The 21,049-nt window shown below is 40.4% G+C and overlaps 2 protein-coding genes across 2 annotated transcripts; one reads left to right on the forward strand and one right to left on the reverse strand.

The window, feature by feature from the left end:
* Nucleotides 1-5,301: 5,301 nt before the first annotated feature.
* Nucleotides 5,302-14,233, forward strand: Trxr1 (Thioredoxin reductase 1). The gene is made up of 6 exons (XM_028304059.1): nt 5,302-5,713; nt 6,228-6,456; nt 8,000-8,087; nt 10,092-10,342; nt 12,805-12,996; nt 14,015-14,233. Exons 1-6 carry the CDS (start codon nt 5,302-5,304, stop codon nt 14,142-14,144), a joined length of 1,302 nt encoding a protein of 433 aa, XP_028159860.1. The 3' UTR covers nt 14,145-14,233.
* Nucleotides 14,234-14,852: 619 nt separating this feature from the next.
* Nucleotides 14,853-20,609, reverse strand: LOC114352450 (matrix metalloproteinase-25). Its single transcript, XM_028304058.1, has 9 exons — nt 20,455-20,609; nt 19,865-20,023; nt 19,538-19,644; nt 19,161-19,322; nt 17,903-18,174; nt 17,402-17,595; nt 17,079-17,220; nt 16,360-16,620; nt 14,853-16,055 (listed from the first exon to the last, which is right to left on the reverse strand). Exons 1-9 carry the CDS (start codon nt 20,563-20,565, stop codon nt 15,904-15,906), a joined length of 1,560 nt encoding a protein of 519 aa, XP_028159859.1. The 5' UTR covers nt 20,566-20,609; the 3' UTR covers nt 14,853-15,903.
* Between the last annotated feature and the right edge of the window lie 440 nt (nt 20,610-21,049).

The following is a 21,049-nucleotide window of genomic DNA, read 5'->3' on the forward strand; positions in this document are numbered from 1 at the left end:
GCCAATCAGTCCTCGCAAATTTTCCTTTTGTACCCTTTGCACCACCGGCCTGCACCACTGGTGGTGCAAAGGGTATTTTTTAATCCCTCTTGCACCACCAGCAAATAGTGCTGTGCTACCATCGACTGTAAAACTAATAGTGGACTGTAAAATAATTTAATTGTTATAAATAAATCAAAACCTACCTAAAAGTTTTAATTTGTGTGTGTGAAGTACCAGGGCAACATAACCATAAAGGAGCTATTTTATGATACATGTTTATTCTCGGATCAACCAAGAAGAATTTGATATAGCTCCTTTATGATTATGTTGCCCTGGTACTTTAGGAATTATTCGTTGTATGTAGGTATGAATGGTTGTTATTAATTTTTATGTTATGTTGTCAAATCTGTCCAGTAGTTTCGGAGCCTATTCAGTACAAACAAACAATCAAATCTTTCCTCTTTATAATATTAATATTATATGATTATAGATAATCGTTTTACAGTTAATAGTAGGGCGGCACTATTGGTGGTGCAAAAGGGATTAAAAAATACCCTTTGCACCACCAGTGGTGCAGGCCGGTGGTGCAAAGGGTACAAAAGGGANATATAAAAGCGTATTAAAAAATAAAAATAGGCAGAGCAATTTTTCAGTAGAAGTTATAGTGCAAAATGTTAAAAGTTAAATTTCAGGTATCTCTGAAATCGAAAAAGTGTTGGATTCTTTTACATACATATTCTAAGTAGTACATAGGTACGTATACAGAAAGAATTTCAGGCTGAGAATTTTTACACAGAGAGTTATTAACGATTTTCATGTTTAGGTCAAAAAACATAACTTCCCAAAAAAAATTTTGTTGGATTTTTGCATATCTCTGATCTATATTACCTACTTTCACCATGTGCCAAGTTTCATTGACGGACGAATTATTCGGATGTCTCCATACAACGAATCTCCTCGTTGATTGGACTATCATCAATGTAACTTTAAAGCAGTTTTGCTTTTGTTTTATTAGACTGGAGGTTTATTTTATGCTAAGGCTAAGAACTGTTGGCGCGATTATCACCCGCGCCCGCGGCGGTTGCGGGCCCGCAGCGGGCGCGGTTGTATGCGGGTCCCGCTCGGCGGTTTTCGCCCGCACGAAAACCACCCGATCGGCGGGCGACCATTTTGTACCAGTGACTTCTTAGAATAACCGCGCAAATAACCGCTCCCGTGAGATTTTAAATAAAACCGCAATTCCACAACCGCCGCGGGCATGGGTGAAAATCGCGCCGTGAGTTTTTAGCCTTAGATCAACGAAAAAAGTGTTAATCCCCAAATTGCGCGATGATCTTGAGATTCGATTTCACATAATACTATTTGCCTTTAACCACTTCTCTATTTGCCAGTATCCCAGAGAATGTAGTTTTGAACCATTTAATTTCAAATTCGCATAAGAAATCGTACTCGTATGAAATGGTATTCGGAAAATTTTTCGCGAATATTATTAAGATTCTACTGCTTGAAGCAAGTTTAACATTATCAGAATAAGTGAAAGAGGGACTAAGAGATAGAATGGAAGGTTTTATTTTATTTATTTAACAACTAGCTTTCCACCCGCGGCTTCGCCCGCATGGAATTTTGTCTGTCACGGAAAATTTTGTCGCGCTCATCCTCATAAAAGGAAGTTTTATTTTATTTATTTAACAACTAGCTTTCCGCCCGCGGCTTCGCCCGCGTGGAATTTTGTCTGTCACAGAAAAATTTTGTCGCGCTCATCCTCATCAAAATCGGTTCAGTGGTTTAGGCGTGAAAGCGAGACAGACAGAGTTACTTTCGTATTTATAATTTTAGTATGATTTTTAAATCGTTTTGCAAAACTAGTCACAGGTAGCGATACTACGACTAACTTACGTTACGACCTCAAATTTGCTCAAACAAGGTCGTTCGGGCGTGCAGCAACGGTGACGACTGTTGAGGATCGATAAATTATACTTAATTGCTTGTTTTTAGTTATAGGTAAGGTTTTATTTATATCTGTGATGAGGTGATATAGGTACGGTACGGTCACTTTGTGCTCTTTCAGAAATGACCAAACCGAAGCTAGTTTTTTCATTTTCACTTATAGTTACCAATCCACATGTGATTCGTATTCCCAGGGCCTCTTCGTTACCCTTTCTGTTGCCGTATTCTCAGATTCATCCGTCTTTCTCTGAAAATACGGAAACCGTAAAAGCCCCGCTGATTCAATAAAGATATTATGATATGATATGATATTCTTTTTAACGGATATTTCAAAAATTATGTTATGGAATAATTTGGTTATGTTACTAACATCTCGTTAGAATTTTTGATATACAGATTAATATGAATTAAATTGTTAGTTAATTACGTTTAGTAACGGTATTTCCACATCTTGTATTAAATGAAAAAGGATTAATGCACCACAGCATTAGAGTGGTAACTGAGACAGATGAAGTTCGTACTGCTACTACTCTGTATATAAATCTTTATGAGTTGTGGTGTATTGTCTGTGTGCCTACATGGTCATACATCCCACACTCGTGATTCTTTACTTTAAATTAAGTAATCGTAAATAATAGGATTTACGCTTTATAATTATGTTTAATGTATCTTACGACCTTTGTACTACAAACGTAAAGTGGTTACCTGAATGATTTATCAAACTAATCGAGCAAAACCTTGGCAATGCATAATACTGAAGTAATAACTACGACCGATTGAAAAGATATGAATCATGTAGATAAGACAAACATCAATAACCCTCTAATTTCAATTTCATGCCAGTTGTCTGGTATTTATTTAACTATTGATAAACATTGTGTGTAGAGATAAATTTTAGCATTAAATTAGGTATCAATCAAACGTAGCTTCTTGTAGTGTAATCGTTTTCTTATAAGCTTCATTTGGCAGTGATGCTTTTAAGCAACAACCACTTTGAATATTTCTACAGCACCAAATAATAAGTTTTGTGCAAATCATTCGATTTTGTTACGAAGCTTAGTTCAGCAAAACACTAGCAAATCGGTCGTCGACTGAGTTTTGAGTGATTTCATATTAATATTTCTGTCAGACGCCAAGATGACGCGCAATGAGAATAACAAAGACGGAAGTTTTATGATTTTATACTATTTTATCATCTCTAATTGTTTTTGTTTTGTCTAAATTTTATTCATAATAATTCAAACTAATCATATAAAGCAATATTTGGCGTAGAAACTGTGTTTTCTAATATATGACATGCTTCCGAACCTCGATGTTGCCTAGAAGCATCAGTGCCAAACATCTAACAAAATAGGTTTATCTTTTTGTTAATACAAAAAAGTGTCAATACCCAATAAATCAATCATGTATTACATGAATAATGTTATAGAGATGGTATACAATTACTTTTGATACAATTATGGGGGTCCATACAGGGTTGTCGGGCACATCATTTTAGGAGAGAGGAAGAATTTGCTGTCTGTCTCTGTGTTGTCTGTCTTCAAGCTTATACCGCTGAACTGATTTAAATGATAAACACATTTTTCTTGCGTTGAAGTCAACAACTATAGCAGATAACGGTAACATACCAGTTTCAGAAGCTAAAGAGAAAATAAAAAGCCAACCTTGGCTCGGCATATTGATCGTGAAGTATGATGAAATGCGTCATCTATCAAATGTTGGAGAAAAAGGTCGTTGTCGACTTTGCGAAAATGGCCAAAAAATAGTTTAATGCATATAATGTGAAATACGATTGATTTTTTTTATGATTTTCATATAAAAAAATTAATTCTATAATATATCTCAATGTTATATTTAAGTACCCCTATTTGGCAATGTGGTAAATAAGCAACAATCGTTTTTCGCGAAAATACCAACCAAATATTTTTTTTATTATTTTTCTTAACTTTATTTGATAGTAACAATTAGGTCTAAATAGATTTTATTGAAAAAATCAAACAATTTGTGTCTTGCCAAATGAAGGGTTAATAAGCATGAAGGAACAGAACAAAAAGAATCTAACATGTTTGTTCGTTTCAGCCAAATGACGTCCACTGCTGGACAAAGGCCTCCCCCAAGGATTTCCATAACGACTGGTCCTGCGCCGCCCGCATGCAGGCACCTTTACCAGATCTAACGTGTAATTTTCTAATGAATACAAAGACTTGATGTCAAAAGTGTACTCGTAGATAGAGTGCGGCTTAGCGGCGCCGCGGCGTGAGCTTTAGAATATTTAGAATCAGAAGTAGAAGAATTCTCATTTTACCATGTAGGTGGCATGGCGTGTAAGTGCAAAACACAATCATCATCATCATTTCAGACATAGGACGTCCACTGCTGAACATCCCCAATGACTTCCACATCGCACGGTTGGTAGCGGCCAGAAAACACAATCATGTCATATTAAAAGATAAACGTTATAACATACTGGACAGTATTTCCCATTGTCGTTACCCATCCATAACTTATCGAATGACTAATAGCTATGTGTAAATTAAAATTGCTTGTCATCGTAAGCTAATAGCTGAACTGCCCTATTAGTAGGTACCTATGTGACGGAGTTGTTATATTTAGGTACGCACCTAAACTGCGACTAACATAATTTCGGCAAATTACATAAATATACCTACTTTTTAAATTGCTTTAAGTGTGTCAGATATGGGATTGTTCAATAAATTAACACATTTATGTAACCCATTTAATAATAAAGAGTACAAAATGTTACTGACCGAGAACTGTTTATTAAACTGCAGTTTACTCATTGTGACTTATTATGTTGTTATCGTCAGTACTAGTAGTAATATCTGTGTGTAATTAAATCTTATTTAGATGTAATCTAAAATGTCACAGGCATATTAAATGAGAGTGAACTGCGTTAGTCGCTTATTAATAGCTGTTATACTCGTAATAGTATCTTTGCTAATGAAAATGTTACGGTATTGATTTCCGTTTTCCTTCCACTAATGAGATGTTACTTGACTACTAGGCTACAAATAGATATTATTTATTATTCTATTTTCCGTATAGGGAGGGAGTTTTAACGACAGTTCCGAAATGCGCATTTATTTATTGTTAAAGATTTACCAACAACATATCATTTCACATGCATCGTTACATTATTAGAAAGGTAGAATCTAAAAGATATGCCTTTACAGGAAAATACAGCATTCAAAGAAATAAGCTACATAAGAATTTGAAGAGTTCTTTAATATCCCTTTGATCGTCAAAAAGATGCTCAGCTCATTATCAAGAATAATCCAAGCCAGAGAAGAAGCCAACTTAATATTTACTCAATAATGAAAACATTTTATCAAAACGAGTTTTATTTCTGTTATGTGCATTCTACGTATGCAATTTACAAGCATCCGCGTAAACCGTTTCCAGGAAGCGGTGGCATACGGCTGGCAAGTGCCACAGCTGAACGCTGTCAAAATAGACTGGTCGGCGCTCACAGAGTCCGTCCAGAACCACATCAAATCCGTCAACTGGGTGACCAGGGTCGACCTCAGGGATAAGAAGATCGAGTACATCAATGGCCTGGGAGAGTTCAAGGACCCGCACACGATCATAGCTACTCTGAAGAATGGTTCCAAGAAGGAACTGACGGCCAGGAATATCGTCATAGCGGTGGGCGGCCGGCCCCACTACCCTGATATCCCGGGGGCGACGGAATACTGTATCAGCAGCGACGACATCTTCAGTCTCAGCCATCCGCCGGGGAAGACGCTCGTTGTAGGCGCTGGATGTATCCTTTTTTCAATACATTACTGTATTATTTATTTTATGGGAGCGATAGACTGTTAAAAGCAAAAAATAATAACGAATTCACCGTCAGTCGAGAAGCCACACTAAAACCGAAATAGAACCACGAATAGTTTACTTATCAGTAAAGTCAGTAATGGCAAAATTTCGTGTTTTTGTACACCTCATTAGAGACGGACTCCAATCCTCCACGCTAATTTTAGCTCGAGTGTTATTGTTATGCAACAACGAGCAATAATCTATTTTTCATTACTATACATATTTGTACGATAGTCAAGAGCAATATGTGGTAATTAATACTTATGTTATTATCGTATAATACGTATAAAACATACATAGTAAACATTTATGGTTCATTAAACGATTAATTTGTTTAGTAGTACTCCAGCTTCAATTGGATTTTGTGATATCATTGTGCGTTTGAACGATTTTAATTCAAATATAAAACCTTCGGCCTGATCTTAGCGTTCAATAATGTCCTTAGCAAGTGTCTCCAGATATCGGTCTAGAATGCGCCGGCTTCCTAAACTCTCTAGGCTATCCGGCGACGGTGCTGGTCCGCTCGGTGCCGTTACGCGGGTTCGACCAACAGATGGCACGCATGGTCACCAACGAGATGGAGGAGCGCGGCGTCAAGTTCCAGCACCGATGCGTGCCGCAGTCCGTTGAGAAGCTGGAGAGCGGCCAGCTCAAGGCGCGCTGGCTCAACACTGAGACCAACGATCAGTAAGTCCATTACCCGGCGATGCTGCTGTTAGATTCGACCAGTAGGTGGCGCGCTTAGTCGCCAATGAGATGGAGGAGCGCGGCGTCAAGTTCCAGCACCGATGCGTGCCGCAGTCCGTGGAGAAGCTGGAGAGCGGCCAGCTCAAGGCGCGCTGGCTCAACACCGAGACCAACGAACAGTAAGTTACCTGGTGACGCTGCTGTTAGGTTCGACCGGCAGATAGCGCATGGTCACCAACGAGATGGAGGAGCGCGGCGTCAAGTTCCAGCACCGATGCGTGCCGCAGTCCGTGGAGAAGCTCGAGAGCGGCCAGCTCAAGGCGCGCTGGCTCAACCAACACTGAGACCAACGAACAGTAAGTTACCCGGTGACGCTGCTGTTAGGTTCGACCGGCAGATAGCGCATGGTCACCAACGAGATGGAGGAGCGCGGCGTCAAGTTCCAGCACCGATGCGTGCCGCAGTCCGTAGAGAAACTCGAGAGCGGCCAGCTCAAGGCGCGCTGGCTCAACACCGAGACCAACGAACAGTAAGTTACCCGGTGACGCTGCTGATGGGTTCGACCAGTAGGTGGCGCGCTTAGTCGCCAATGAGATGGAGGAGCACGGCGTCAAGTTCCAGCACCGATGCGTACCGCAGTCCGTGGAGAAACTGGAGAGCGGCCAGCTCAAGGCGCGCTGGCTCAACACCGAGACCAACGAACAGTAAGTCCATTACCCGGCGACGCTGCTGATGGGTTCGACTAGTAGATGGCGCGCATGGTCACCAACGAGATGGAGGAGCACGGCGTCAAGTTCCAGCACCGATGCGTACCGCAGTCCGTGGAGAAACTGGAGAGCGGCCAGCTCAAAGCGCGCTGGCTCAACACCGAGACCAACGAACAGTAAGTCATTACTCGGTAACACTGCTGGTCGGTCAGTGGCGTGACTATACCATCCGAAGCCCGTGGCAAATTCATTGAAGGGGATCTGACTCCTGACATCAACTATCATCTTCGAATCGGTACCCGGTTTCCTGGGCATTTGCCAGCCCTGCCACCATGTTACGTTGTTACGCCACTGCTGCTGGTAGTTTCGACCACCAGATGGCACGCATGGTCGCCAAAGAGATGCAAGAGCTCGATCATCGGTGTGAGTTTCCATAACCGATGCGCGCTGGCTCAATACCGAGACCAACGTGCAGTAAGCTCAGACGATTCTACCTCTACTGTTCTTACTTCTCGTTTCTACCGTTGTAACTTCTTTGTAGCCAGGATCTACAGCTTAACCCCAAATAAAACCCAGCCTGTGATATCCAGTTTGTCATAGGAAAAAGTTAATCTACTATTGACTCGCGTGCATATTTGGTGCAATATCAATGTGTAGGTGTTCCATTGTCGTGCTTCATTTTGTCACAGTTGGGAATTTTGCGGTTTAAATTATTCCATTGTTGTTTTTGCCTTCCTTGTTACCTTCTTCCTCGTAGATCTTATCATTGTAGAGTTTAATTGAATTTCAGTAGACAATTCTGTGAAATAATATTTTATTTTAAAATTTAATTTCAGATTCGAAGACGTGTTCGACACAGTGCTGATTGCAACCGGCCGGTACATGCTCACTAAGGCGCTGAACTTGGAAGCTGCTGGTGTTAATGTGAGTTGTAATTACTTTTGACTGATATCGGTATCACTAAAATAATGCTAATTTTATCGCAATTGATAATGTGGACAGAATCACTTTAAACTGATCAGTCTGTTCCATATCAAATCAAAATATTTCATCAGGACCAGTTCTTTAAATAATAATAATACAAGTTCAAGTTACTTGTTATATTCAAAGTTGAAATGAGTATTATTGATGCATATCCCATATTTAGATGACGTGGAACATGTACAGACTTGGTATTATCTAAGAAAGAAATGACGATTTCAGTATCATAAGAGTAGGCGCACACCGTTGATTTTTAGTTGGCCGATAGTTGTGCCCGATTTCAAATCGTATGAAGAATCGACCAAATCGAATCGGCGTAGTGTGCGCACTCCCATACATGCCCATACTGATCAACAGCCCACAGTGTTTTATTTTGGCTTAGAAGCGGACATCCCTGTTTTATTAATTCAATCGTTAGATATTACTATTATGTATACAATTGATGAAGGAACTAGTAGTTGTATTTGTTTAGTTTCGAAGAAATATTCGATTTTGTGATTTTATAAAAAAAACTGTTTTAGAAGCATATTTTCTAAAAAAATTACATTAAGTCAGAATTTTGTAAATAAATTTACCTATCACTATAACGTCTACCTTTATGTAAAAATAAATGGTTATTGCTGCAGTAATTTAGGAATTATTTAATAATTTATGATTTTCAGAAAACATTTTTTTCTCTGTTGTCCTAGAAAAATGGCAGCTAGACTTACTTTATATTGATGCATGATATAATTATCTATAATACCTGAAAATATTACTTGCCTATCCCGTGGAAGTTCGATGATACGACTAGAAAAATTTGTCAAAAGTAATATTGACTAAGGCCATCGGTCAAAACCACTATTAACTGAAATTTGCAGTCAAAAGTGGTTTTGATCGATTATGAGTTTTGACTGCAACATATATATCGATGTTTCGAAAACGATAGGATTTCCAATAAGCCGCCACAGGGCCAACTCTATAATTATCAAACTCGACCAGACAAATTAATAATGGTAAAAGCAATGAATTTCAATAGTTATCTAACAAAGGCATTAAAACCGTATTGTTACGGACGGCATTTAAAAAACTAAAAAATATTTAGATGACAACCCTATTTACATATAAATCTTCTAAACTCATAGAAATTAAAATATCTTCGAACTTCCACGGGATAGGCAAGTAATATTTTCAGGTATTATAGATAATTATATCATGCATCAATATAAAGTAAGTCTAGCTGCCATTTTTCTAGGACAACAGAGAAAAAAATGTTTTCTGAAAATCATAAATTATTAAATAATTCCTAAATTACTGCAGCAATAACCATTTATTTTTACATAAAGGTAGACGTTATAGTGAAAGGTAAATTTATTTACAAAATTCTGACTTAATGTAATTTTTTTAGAAAATATGCTTCTAAAACAGTTTTTTTTATAAAATCACAAAATCGAATATTTCTTCGAAACTAAACAAATACAACTACTAGTTCCTTCATCAATTGTATACATAATAGTAATATCTAACGATTGAATTAATAAAACAGGGATGTCCGCTTCTAAGGCAAAATAAAAGACTGTGCAGCCCGACTAAACTATCGGCCGACGAAAAATCAACGGTGTGCGCCTACTCTAAACCTCGATAGGCGTGAATTCGAAGACGGCAAGACGGAGCAGACGGAAAAAGTCTCAGCAACCAGCATCTACCAATAATTTCTTTTGTTTTAAAAGTTTTGGTTTTGTTTTAAAAGACTAACCAATCGGACCAAGTCATTGTATTTAAATCTTAGTTGAGGAATCACTGGCTACTAAGATACAGGTTGTAACCTAGTTTAGTAGTCATGGGACCCCCGATTATCATGCCACTTTTTGTAACTTTTGCATAGTAATACATGCATAATGTAACTTTTGGTTCAAATAAACGTTTTTTTTTTTTTTTTATTTTTTTTTTTTTATTTGTTGCTTCCAGTCGCTATCCGAGAATGGCAAGATCGTAGCGCCGACGGAACAAACGAACGTTCCACACATCTTCGCAGTGGGTGACGTGTTGGAATCGCGGCCTGAACTCACGCCCGTGGCCATCCACGCCGGCCGCTTGCTAGCGCGCCGTATCTTCACCGGAGCGACGCAGCAGATGGACTATGACAACGTGGCCACTACTGTCTTCACGCCCCTGGAGTATGGCTGTGTGGGGCTCAGCGAGGAGGCCGCCACCGAGAGGTATGTCCACTTTACGCCGCTCCACATACGCGTGTATACATGTAGCCTTAGTCTGAGCTCACGCCCGTAGCCATCCAAGCCGGCCGCTTGCTAGCTCGCCGTATCTTCACCGGATCGTCCCAGCAGATGAACTATGACAACGTGGCCACCACTGTCTTCACGCCCCTGGAGTATGGCTGCGTGGGGCTCAGCGAGGAGGCCGCCACCGAGAGGTATGTGCACTTTACGCCGCTCCATACAAGCGAAGGATAGCAGGTTTTTAGAACCGGCTGCGCTTTAGGCGCAGCGTGGAAGTTCCTTCCTTTCTTTCTTCCTTCTGAACTAATCTGCCTAACATTAAAAGCGCCCAGCTGTCGAAGTTATGAATGATGTTCAGGTACGTCGAAGCCGTGAAGCACGGCAATAAATAATGAGTTTATTACTCAATCTGTCGCTATTTGCTTACGTAGAAAAATGTAAGTATTTATAATCACATCATGATACTCATAACAACAGGACCTCACTCAATATTATGTTGTAACCCGCAGTAATATAGGCCACGAAGCCGATTTCAGCTGATAAATAGTGCGGAGTAGTGACGCACGTCTGAAAATATATTCGTAGCTTGCAGCTAATTTGCAAGTCATGACCGAGTGGGGTACGACGAAAACACCATTATAATCTCAAATGTATCCCTGGAATTGATCGGGATGACGTCAAATGATGAAATTCAATCTATCAGGCTGTCTATTTATGAGTTGAATCGAGTTATTTCAAAAAACAGCACTATTTTATGCTGTCAATGATAATTTTGTTGTGTTTACGAGATAAAAATGTTAAATGGTTGGCAAGAATGGTAATACACTAGTTTTTAGAAAAAAGTGTGCTATTTTATGATTTTGCAGAAAAGTATTCCACTATAATCCAATATAGATTTTTATGTAACCACCTTCTCTCGTGCATTTATGGTAGAGACTCCAATTTCCCAAAATGCCAAACTTTCACCAAGCTTACTTCCGCTATCTGGTCTGTATCCTTAATGCAAGTTTTAGTTAGTTTGAAACTAGATGTCGCTGTATATTTTTAACGGACCTCTTTGTGTACAGCCAGCATCAAATAGATCGTGACACCCAAAGTGGTCAAGAAGTTGACAACACAATCAAATTTCAACAAAAACGTGTTGCGAATGAAGAATGTTCACTAATTTTGTTTTTTAGCTTTCTGTATTCTCTGTTAAAAATAAAAAATACACGTGAAAGAATTATTTCGATACGTCAATTAGTTTCCAAGATATTGAATTTTAAAAGTGCGGGCGGCGGCCGGCCCGCCATTTTATTCGCGTGACGTCATATTACAACGACTGGCTCATATTTGTATGGGTGGAATCTTGCAAACTGAATTAAGACCCACTTCCAGGCAACCGATTAAGCTGAAATTTCGCAAACACATGTGATTTGGATGACCATGCAATATTATGATGACATTGAGCTGATCTGATGATGGAGCTGGAAGGTAGCCATAGGAACTCTATAATAAAACGACTTAAATGCATCGAGTTTGGGCTCGTTCGTTTTGTATTGATGAGTATTTTAATTCTATATAGTAATCGGGGTCTAATGATGGAGCTAGAAGGTAATTCGCAATAAAACGACACAATCGCATCAAGTTTGGGTTTGGTTCAATTTTAATTTCTGTGATGGGTCTGGGTGTTAATATGTATAATAAGTTTGTATTTACAAAAAAAAAATATTTAAGTATGTTTATATCCGTTTTCTAGTGAGCGGACGCTGTGAATGTACGTCACACGGGGTCACGTGACCGTCGGCGGGACTCAATATTTAAGCGAACTTTGAATGCCTATAAAATCATAACTACTGGGTATTTTTGAATGAAATAAAAACTAATGTATTTGTAAATGTAAAAGCTTAACTGTAACATAGGTTTCAAGTGATTTTGCATACCTAGTAACATTCTCAATTTTTGGCTACTTTAGGTGTAAATAAACTATTTGACGCTGACTGTACAACATTAACCGGCGGACAGTGGTGACTGAGTTTGTTGCGGCGCTTCTTCTCAGCACTTGCCAAATGTTGGTCTCGAAGCGCTGGTAGGGTAAAAAGATTATGAGACATGTAGAGGCTCCTTAAGAGCAAAATATTTGAAGATTTGTAAGCACTACAATATAATAGTCCAGCGGTTCCCGAATGGTGGTCCGCGGAACCCTGGGGTTCCGTGGAAAGGCCGCAAGGGTTCCGTAAAAAATATTATCCCACGTTTCGTGACCGACGTTGTTCGCTCGCACCGACTTGTTTACGCACAAGGGAGAGGCAGGGCGTGCGGGCGGAGTAGTACGGGGGTTCCGCTAGGAAAAGTATAATCAATTAGTGTTCCTTGGCAAAAAAAAATTGGGAAACCCTGTAATAGTCTATGCAAAGAAAGAAATTTTGACTTCGACATTATTTAATTCGGCAATTTCACTCCAGGTTCGGGCAGGACAACGTGGAGGTGTACCACGCGTTCTACAAGCCGACGGAGTTCTTCATCCCACAGCGCAACATCAAGAACTGCTACATCAAGGCCGTGGCGCTGCGCGAGGCGCCGCAGCGGGTATTAGGCCTCCACTTCGTGGGCCCGGTCGCTGGAGAAGTCATCCAGGGCTTCGCGGCCGCTGTGAAGTGAGTCACTTATGAGCTTTAGATTTAATTTATTTATTTTATTAGGAAAACCAACAGCAATACAAATACAAATAATGAGACCTAAAATTATGTATCTGCTTAGCCATTTATAGGTAATCGCAAATTAAATTCTACACCATTCGAGTTTTTATTGCAGTTTTATAAAATTGGTTTGCGTTTTTTGTGTTATGTTCGGCTTTCATCTTTGATTTATTTCATTTGAATAACTACATATTTGCTCATTTGCAGTGGCGTAACTATACCATCCCAGGCCCGTGGTGAAAATTCATTGAGATCATTAAAACAAATTTTGTAAAAAAAATGTTTTGTTCTTGGGCCCAAGGCCCCCTAAGCTCGGGGGCCCATGTCATTGCCAGCCCTGCCACTATGTAATAGTTACGCCACTGCTCATTTGTTTTTTTTTATGTTTTATTACACGTCATGTTGTTCTAGCTACACCTTTAACAACGTTTTTTATTCTCATTTACGAATTACAATGAGGATATTGCTTTTATCGTGGCACCATCACAATCTTTCGTTCTGTTACACAGTTTTTGGCACACTTTTTACTAAGTTTTTGGCAGTTATTTATGCTATAATTTTGAGGCAATTTTAAACACTAGGTCGCCTCACTGAACTACAGACAAGTGCTGATCAAGAGACAAGTATTTTGGTTTCTTTTTTTTTTCCAAATTAAAAAACCAACGTAGTTAGCACTCGTAGTTAGTAGTAGCTATAGTCTGGTATGTGAGCACGTAGAATTTTGTCCAATGACCCCAAGCTACCCATCCTTATCGCTCGCGCGTAATTATATTGCTGTCGCGACTGTGCGACGGGCGCCCGCAGTGAATGTGCGAGCGCGACAGCAACATAATTACGCGCGAACGATAAGGATGGGTAGCTAGGGGTCATTGGACAAAATTCTACGTGCTCACGGACCAGACTATAGTAGCTAGACGTTAATATTTTTAAACTTTTGTATGCTCTTAAAACTAAAACCCACCATGGAAATTTCCAGATGCGGTCTGACGATGGAGTTGCTGATGAACACTGTAGGCATCCACCCGACTGTGGCTGAAGAGTTCACTCGTCTCAACATCACCAAGCGCTCGGGCCGCGACCCCAACCCTGCCTCTTGCTGCAGTTAAACACGCACTCACGCACCACACTTGCATGCTTGCACTCCGGTTCAACGACCTTTATATCAGTAACTTTACCATGAGTTTATATTAAAAGACGTAACACACTATCAACCCGGAAAGGAACCGTAAGACGGTTATCACTCTGCGCCGCGCTCCGCCGCGGTACGCGGGCGACAGATTTAATCATTGTATGCAAGTACCTCAGTTTTTATAGAAAACACGCGCGGCACTTCACACTGACAACGCGTCTGCCCGCGGGAATTTTTATATGAAATCACGCGCTCCTAAATTCTTTGTATGAAACTCGTTACTGCAACGCACATCCGCACCGTAACGTAAACGCTTCGCGGTTGATAGCGCGCGAAAGGCGATACGGTTTTGATCCCTTTTCCAGTTGAGAAGTCTGCTATGATCTTACGTCATCGCTAGTGAGTGCGTCAAAAATCATGAAGATGATAATTATTTAAATTAACCGCTAGGGGCGCCGTACAATTTGTCATTTAATGTAATTTTTTATACGCAGTCGCTAGCGATTACACCCAATGTAAACTCATGGTAAGCCCACTGATCTGCCCTCGCAGTTTGGGTCAATAACTCTTTGAATTTGATCTGCGTTTGCAGTTCGGGTCAGTGACCCGTTTGATCTGTTCTGTCATTAGGTCGGCTCCGAATTATTAACGTAGATGTGATATTGTTTAATGCTTTATATTGGAAATGCAAGCGTGTACAGAACTCACAAGTAGATCGTTAAACTAACAAATACTGTTACTTAAACACAAACCGGTACGCACCAGTTTGCACCGGCTATATGATGTATACTATTAAAGTGAACCCTATTGTACAGACACGAGAGACTAGTTTCGACTGGCGAGATATTATTGTATTGTATAGTTGACCAACTTTGGTGCTTTCTCGACTCAAATTGTTTCTTGCCTTGTTTTATCGGTAATTTTTATAGTTTAAAATTCAATCTGTAAAGCAAAAATAGATTATGAATCGTTGTCTCAAAAATTGATTACTAATTATGAACAAACTTATTGTTATACTCTATATTTGAGTACAGTATTATTTATTGATATTGTTACAAGAAACTATGATCTTGGAGATATTTAACATGATAGACATTCCGAGAGCACTTCACCTGGATAGGATTCCACTCCACTTACGGTTATTTATGTTTTGAATTTAAATAAAGTGATATATTTTTAATGAATTTGACATGTTTGTTTTATTTAGAAAGACTTAAGATAGGTACAAGGTACGTTTCTTTACAACATCTTTTGAAACTAGCTAAACTTGTCCTGTTTTCTCGAGGTCTTGCTAAGTCTTATCTGCGAAGCGTTACTTAAATTTAACTATAAGGTGAATACGCATTGGTATCTGATTCAAGCATTGGCTAAAAAAATGACTGGTTGGCAGAGTCCAAATTAACTACAAGAAGGGCTAACGTTTAAGCTCAAGCGCGTGCCAACTACTGACCAGTGTAACTAACTAAATGCCGTTTCTAACTTTTATTTGGCAGTTTTATGTAGTGTCCATCTAGTAAGAGCAAAATTAAATGTGGTAGCCCTCATTTCACTATGCACGTAGTTAGGGCTCCTCGTTGGCGAAGTACTGCTGGATGAGGGCCCCAGCGGCAGCAGTAGTACAAGTAGCAACTAATCAATTAAACTATACCGTTTCTAATTTATTTAGCAGTTTTATCTAGTAAAATTGTATCTATCTAGTGAGCGCAAATACGACAGCTCTCATTTCCCGCGCGTGGTTAAGGCTCCTCGTTGCTAAAATACTGCTCGATGCCGGGAGCGGGCGCGCACGGCAGCCACAGCGGCGCCGTCGGCATCGGGTAGTAGCGGTGTGCCTCTACCAGCTCGTTGTCGAAGCGCCAGAAGCGAGGCCCGCGGAAGAAGAACGTTTCTGGGGAGGTGACAAGACTTGTTAGTACATCAACCAAAAGAGTGGTGAATTATCGTAGACATTAACAGTAGACAACACGTAAGAAAGATGGAAGATAAACTGGTTGGGGCAAAATGTTGAGTAGTATAGTAACCAACTGGAGCAAGAAAAAAAATAAAAGAAAGCACTGAGCCATTTTAAATTACGTACGTGTGAAGAACTCGATGTATCCGGCTCAAAGGACCAATTTACATAATTTTATAATAAGTGGTCATATTTTAAACGTTGAATGTTAATTATAATCAAATGCAATGATGTGTCTTACCTCCTTTCCAAATAAGAGCAGCATCCACAGGATAAGGCACCTTCCTCCACGCCGACATCTCCTTAGGATATCCCTTGTCCATCGTGCGCGTCGCTTCATCGTATCTCCAGAAGCGCTCGTACTCGATCAGATAGGTCTTGTTGTTGTAGTTGGAGAGGAACACAGTGGTGAGCTCCGGTACGTATTGTGGGATCGAGTAGTCTGTCAGTCGGCCCACTTTTATGAGGCGGAAGGATCGGCTGAACTCCCAGTATTTTCTTTCTGCAGAATACAAAAGAGTTATTAAGATAACAATAATTAATAAAAACAACAGGTAGTTTTATGATCAACTAGCTTTCCGCCCGCGGCTTCGCCCGCGTGGATTTTTGTCTGTCACAGAAAAACATTATCGCGCGCGTCCCTGTTTCAAAAACCGGGATAAAAACTATCCTATGTTCTTTCCCGGGACTCAAACTATCTCTATGCCAAATTTCATCAAAATCGGTTGCGAGGTTTAAGCGGGAAAGCGTAACAGACAGACAGACAGAGTTACTTTCGCATTTATAATATTAGTTGGGATAATGTACCAAAAGTGAACACAGGACAAATGTTGAGACAATGACCCAGAACTGAAAGGAAAAAGAAGGCTACTTTGTTTCTTGTTCTATTAACAGCAAAAAAGGTCGATAGTCAAATAGTGTGCTATTTAGGTCGGTACGAAAAGTATTTTTTTTACTCACCAAAAAACACGACAATGTTTCCGTTTTGCCTTTCGTAGATAGCTTTGATGGAAGTTACGTGTTTTGGCAGCCCAACGAACACTTCATGGAATCTTCTCGGGTACCCATCCTCGATCACCCTGTCGCGAATCACCCACATCCACTATGGAAACAAACAATGAGTCGGATAATATTTTATCTGTTTATTCAACCAGTTGGCGCCACTGGCTGCGAGTGACAGGATCTTACTCGCTAATGGCGCCAACTGGTAAGCGCAAACCCTCATTCGGCGACGAAGCTTGTGCAGTAGATCTCAAAATCAAACCACATAAATTCCTACGAACCTCCTCTTCGAATACGAATATCTTCCCCTGTATGGCTTGAATGGTGTTGTAGTTTGTGTAGCACAGGTCTGGAATCTCGTTCTCTTCCTCACTTTCAGGCCTATCCGCCTTAGTGAACCGTGGCACGAGCGACGAGTAACCCACGGGGCTCTCTGTACTTTCTGGGACATCTTCTTCGGATAACTCGTCTTTTTCTGGAAAATGATAGTTAAGGCATAAACTAGAAACGTATTTATAAAGCTCTAGTTTGCGTTAAGGCTTTCACAATCAACTGTAGGTACGAAGTGCACTAAAGAGCATATTGCCATTGTCGCAGTCGGTCATGAGTACGGACACTAAACTGAAACGCAAGATGCGCAAGACCAAAACGTTGTTGCACGGATTTGCTGCTAGGTGGCGCGCTGGCGTTTCAGTATTGTCCGTACTCCATACTCATAACCGACTGCGACATATTTAATACGAAAAAATCATATCCAATGACCACTTTACAAATATACTCACGATACAGTTCCTGCATGCCCAAGATATCGTCCAGGTGCAGCTTCTCCACCGGCACCTGGTAGTACGGGTACATGACGGACGCTTTCACGTCCGAGTGCGACAGTCCTAACGCGTGGCCGATCTCATGGACCGCGACCGCAAAGAAGTCTGTGACGTCTTCTTCGTCATCGTCCAGGTTCTCGCCCCAGAGCTCGTCATCGTCAAAATGCATGGCGCCGTGCGGGGGCTGGAACGCGTGAGCCACCACGTGACCTGGCCCGTCAAAAGGAAACCTACATTACAGAGAGTGTATGTGAATATCAAGTTGTTATAGAATAATAAATGAAGTGGTTAATTTGTACAACAAGGTCGAGTTAACTGCGTACCTGGCTGCCGTGACGTAACATCGACGCATGGTACGGACGGAGCGAACGTGGGGAGGTGTGTGGTGTGCAGCGTTGCCAGTTTTTTTTTTTCGCCAAGTCGGGACTTTGGTACTTTTTGAGTGAAAATAGCAGGATTCTTCCGTCAGAAGCGGGACATAGTAAAAAACGTATACAATCAAAGGTTTTCAAATATTTATCTTTTTATTTGACTTAAAAAAAAAAATTAAATCAGATTTACTCTATCGTTAAATTCGTCTTAAGAATAAAAAAGAAACAAAAATCGATTTTTTTTTATTCTTTAGAATAATATGGCGTTTAAAACAATAGTCTGGCGAAGTGAGTGTCTCTCTCCGAAAAGCAGGACAAAGCCTGTCCCGCGCGGGACATTTAAATTTGGTTTAAAAATCGGGACGTCCCGCCAAAATCGGGACGTCTGGCAACGCTGGTGGTGTGAGTAAGTGGAAAGGAGAATCATCTCAGTGAGGTGCACAGTTAGCTCGATCGGGTTGTACAAATTATTGTGCTAGGTATATCAGCCTTTCTCTCTGGTGGAAGTAAACTGTATTTTTTTCTAGATTAATATTTTGACGAGTTCGGATTGATGTGCGAAACCGCTAGGCGGTGAAACCAAGCGTAAGTGCCTTTTCACACGTTCCGGTTGCCGGCTATCCGGCGCCGGGTACCCGGTGGTGAAGTGTATGGGCATGGTACGTAGCTTTCACATGTTCCGGCGTAATTAATCCGGCATGCCCATACATTCACGACCGGGTACCCGGCGCCGGATAGCCGGCAACCGGAACGTGTGAAAAGGCACTAAAGGTTTGCGTTTCCATTGAAGTAGACGTCTGACATTTACATTAAGGGGAATTCTAACTTGAGTGTGCTATACTAACCCGTCTCCATGGTTTTCCCTGGCGAAGGAGACCTGTATGTCAGCATTGCCGCTGTCCAGGCGAGTGAAGTGCAGCCCGCCGTGTGGTGCCCAAATCGCCAACGCCGCCTCCATCAGAGATTCCACCCTATGTTTCGGCAGAGTGCTGGAGCCGTTTAGGACTCTGAAAATATTATTTTGAGTTTCAGGAAGACATAAAAGGGTTGTTCTTGCAGGAAGACTGGAGCGTAAGTGCAGTTGGATATAAAAAAATTAAAAATTTGAGTATTTAAATAAATTACTTTGTAGCATAAGGTCTAAGGGAAGTATCTCCAAAGATGGGAACCTCCTATCTTTGCCTGATTTCTATTAGGAACTATGCCACAAGCAAATGGTTACCTGTAAGATATGGTTTTTCGGCCCCATCCCTCTTGCAAAATGTATCTTCGGTTTCTTGTCGGCTTATTTTGAATATCCTTTACTCCACAGCGCTTTTTCTTGAAAAGCTGAAATCAAAATATCGTAAGTAAGTCCCTAGGTAGTACACTACAGGTTGTTTAAACTTACAAATAATGAAAGTTAAACGTCCACTCTTTTTTATGCAGAACAAGGCAGGTATTTGACCGCAATCGCACCTGATGTTAAGTGCTAGGTGCTGTCTAGGATGGTACATATCTGCGCTGTAAGTGCTTATTCACTCTCGCCTTGAATAGGCCCATTCCTTACCTTCCTAGTGTCAGGGTCAAGCACTCCAGTCTGCGGCAGGCCGGCAAACGCCTGCATCTTGCGCACAGCCTCCGAGATGGAGTGCAGCGAGTATGCGAAGTCCAAGTCTTTTTTGTCCTGAGGCTCTGGGAGGTATCCATACTTTTTAAGGAATGATTGCTGCAAAATAGGTATGTATGCCTTTAACATTAAGATTTCATAGGTAAAGTAAAATCGTAATATGAATCAAATTAGCAAAAGTTTTCATAAAAGGAATCTTGGGTTTAATTAGGAGCGAGAAGACAATCGAATACCTAATGGTTCTAATATTAGTTTAAATGTATTTTCATAATCAGTGCTCATGCGCAAATAAACTGTTTATCATTATCGCGATTGTTAATTTCTACAATGCATGTAAATTCTCTAAAACCCACATGATAAACCCTCATTTTGGCTGATAATATGTTAGGGACAGAGATCATAATTTTATTATTGAGAAGATAACTGAATACGAATCCCTAAAAATAAACAAAAGTACTTTACTACAAACAAAACAGGTCAAGAACTTACGCCTGTTGACTCATGGTAATAACAAAGCGATAAATACTGACCTCTTCTTTCGTCGGGTAGTTCAGCTCCAAGAATATTGTTCGGCTCGAAACATAACTGAAAACCGCGAAGAGACTGGCCAAGCCTATGAAGCAGAGCCTACAAGCGCTCATGTCCGCGGCCGGCTAACAAAGAAACCAGACAGACGATATGCCCAGCTATGCACTTAGTTTATGTTGTATGACCTTTGGCTCGAGATAAAACAGACTTGTATGGACACCGCCCTTTGTTTGAAATAAAACTATATTTAAATTATTTAAACTCGGCTTACACTTTGTTATGAAATGGTGTATGGAATGTAGGCGAAATTTTAAACGTTAAATGATTCAACAGAACCTATTGTACCTCTATTTTCCTTTATTGCTAGTCTGCGAGTCGATGCCTTGTTTTGTATACTACGATTCTGTGCTTGTATTACTCAGCTCCAATTCTTTTATTTACATAGACTAATTTTCCTTAACTGCTACCTCCTTAAAAATACTTCTATAAATCCTATAATCTACGCCAAAACTTACTTGCGCATGTGTGAAGTTATCTGACATCTTTCAAGTTTAACAACAACAATTTCATTCAAAGGAAATTGTTTGATTATTTGAG

This window comes from Ostrinia furnacalis, unplaced genomic scaffold (genome assembly GCF_004193835.3).
Source record: "Ostrinia furnacalis isolate ACB-3 unplaced genomic scaffold, ASM419383v2 OfSCF1367, whole genome shotgun sequence".
Classification (NCBI taxonomy): domain Eukaryota; kingdom Metazoa; phylum Arthropoda; class Insecta; order Lepidoptera; family Crambidae; genus Ostrinia; species Ostrinia furnacalis.

Coding starts and splice junctions, on each gene's coding strand:
- Trxr1 (XM_028304059.1), top strand. CDS start 5,302: ATGTGCATTCTACGTATGCAATTTACAAGCATCCGCGTAAACCGTTTC. Junction 10,343..12,804: donor GAGGAGGCCGCCACCGAGAG/GTATGTCCACTT, acceptor ATTTCACTCCAG/GTTCGGGCAGGACAACGTGG. Junction 12,997..14,014: donor GGCTTCGCGGCCGCTGTGAA/GTGAGTCACTTA, acceptor GGAAATTTCCAG/ATGCGGTCTGACGATGGAGT.
- LOC114352450 (XM_028304058.1), bottom strand. CDS start 20,565: ATGAGCGCTTGTAGGCTCTGCTTCATAGGCTTGGCCAGTCTCTTCGCG. Junction 20,024..20,454: donor ACTACCCGACGAAAGAAGAG/GTCAGTATTTAT, acceptor CCTATTTTGCAG/CAATCATTCCTTAAAAAGTA. Junction 17,221..17,401: donor TATTCGTATTCGAAGAGGAG/GTTCGTAGGAAT, acceptor TTGTTTCCATAG/TGGATGTGGGTGATTCGCGA.